The 1,444-nt window shown below is 35.9% G+C and overlaps 1 protein-coding gene across 1 annotated transcript; it reads right to left on the reverse strand.

Annotated features, from left to right (window-relative positions):
• Nucleotides 1-95: 95 nt before the first annotated feature.
• Nucleotides 96-741, reverse strand: LOC112095153 (probable fatty acid methyltransferase; the record flags this gene model as incomplete). The annotated part of the gene is made up of 4 exons (XM_024176832.1): nt 96-169; nt 272-433; nt 523-582; nt 679-741. Coding segments are annotated over 4 exons (359 nt in total), but the record flags the coding sequence as incomplete, so codon positions are not given.
• Between the last annotated feature and the right edge of the window lie 703 nt (nt 742-1,444).

Genomic DNA, 1,444 nt, shown 5'->3' on the forward strand with positions numbered 1-1,444 from the left:
AAAAAAAAAACCAAAAAAGCAACAATGAATCATGAGATTTAGTAAGCAATTGTTATAATTGTTTGGATGTAAATAAGATGGCAACGGTGGCTTACCAAGATATGATTCTGTCACATTTATATCCAGCAGGCAATTGGCGATAGTCACAGAGAAGAAATCTGATATTGTCCTGATAGCACAGTTGATCAAAGTTATGAACATAGTAATAAGTATGTGTATGTGCGTGCGCGCGCGCTAATTTATTGAAGTTTTCTCTGATTGAATTTGGTACCTGAAGACCAGCATCTTTCACTCTCTTTTGTGCTAATTTCAGTTGCTCCTCTGAAAGAGTGATGCCGGTGTACTTGCATCCGGTTCGTTTGACAAGTTCGATGGCTAAGCTTCCCCAACCACATCCAATCTCAAGAACTTCATGATTCTTTTCAACTCTGGCCTGGATTACAACGAAGGAGGGAATAAAAGGGAATGTTTTGCGAAGACAGGCATTCATAAGTTGACAGAATTTGTGCCAAAAAGACTTACTTTGTCAATCAGAAGAGAGATTTTTCTCATTTGGGCAACCTTCAAGTCCTCATCTTCTGCCTGTGAAATGATTTAGCACAGAAAATATTAATCAGGTTAGTATTCTAAGCCATGCCTCTTTCTTTACATGAAACATTTAAATCAACAAGTTCTGACCTTGAATACAGCAGAAGAGTATGTCATTGTCTCATCCAAGAATAGAGCAAAGAGTTCATTACTCTACAAACACACAGAAAAAACATTAAAATTTTCTGGTATCTTCTATCTTTCAGTGAATAACTTATTTGTTTGACATATTTATGGTTTGTTGCAACGGAACATTAATTTGGCAAATGAGACCCTAAATTTGAAAATCCCAATAGCTAACAAAAGTCAATTAATAGATTGGATGTGTTGGCATGAGCTGTATTTCCTATGTAATTAGAGTGATTATAGGAATATTTAGTTACCTTATTTGCTGTAAATCAATCCCTTATATTCGGGTCAACCTGATCACTAGCCTAAGATATAATTTTTTGCCTAACTGGCTCATGGCTTTCCTGGAACCACCTCTGTATATATGGTGTATTCCTAGTATAATGAGAAAGATAGAGAGAAAAAGCTTCCTCTGAGTTTACAGGATGCCCCGCGATTTTTGCACAAAATGTATCCGAAATCTTTTGTTAGTTGGATTTGGACCATGAACTTTTTATTTTTGGCATTTTGGACCCTAATTGTCGCCCGACAATTGGCGTCTGTTATCGATTTGATTGCATCATCAAGGATTGTTTTATTTAGGGCCCTAAATGTCAAAATTGAAAGTTTCGTGTCCAACATACAGTTAATAAAAAGTTACGGGTGCACCAATGCAAATTACAGTATTACACTATAAATTTTCTACACTTCCTCATTAGAAGGTTTCTTATTAACCAATTCTCTACAT

This window comes from Morus notabilis, unplaced genomic scaffold (genome assembly GCF_000414095.1).
Source record: "Morus notabilis unplaced genomic scaffold, ASM41409v2 C11413632, whole genome shotgun sequence".
NCBI lineage: Eukaryota > Viridiplantae > Streptophyta > Magnoliopsida > Rosales > Moraceae > Morus > Morus notabilis.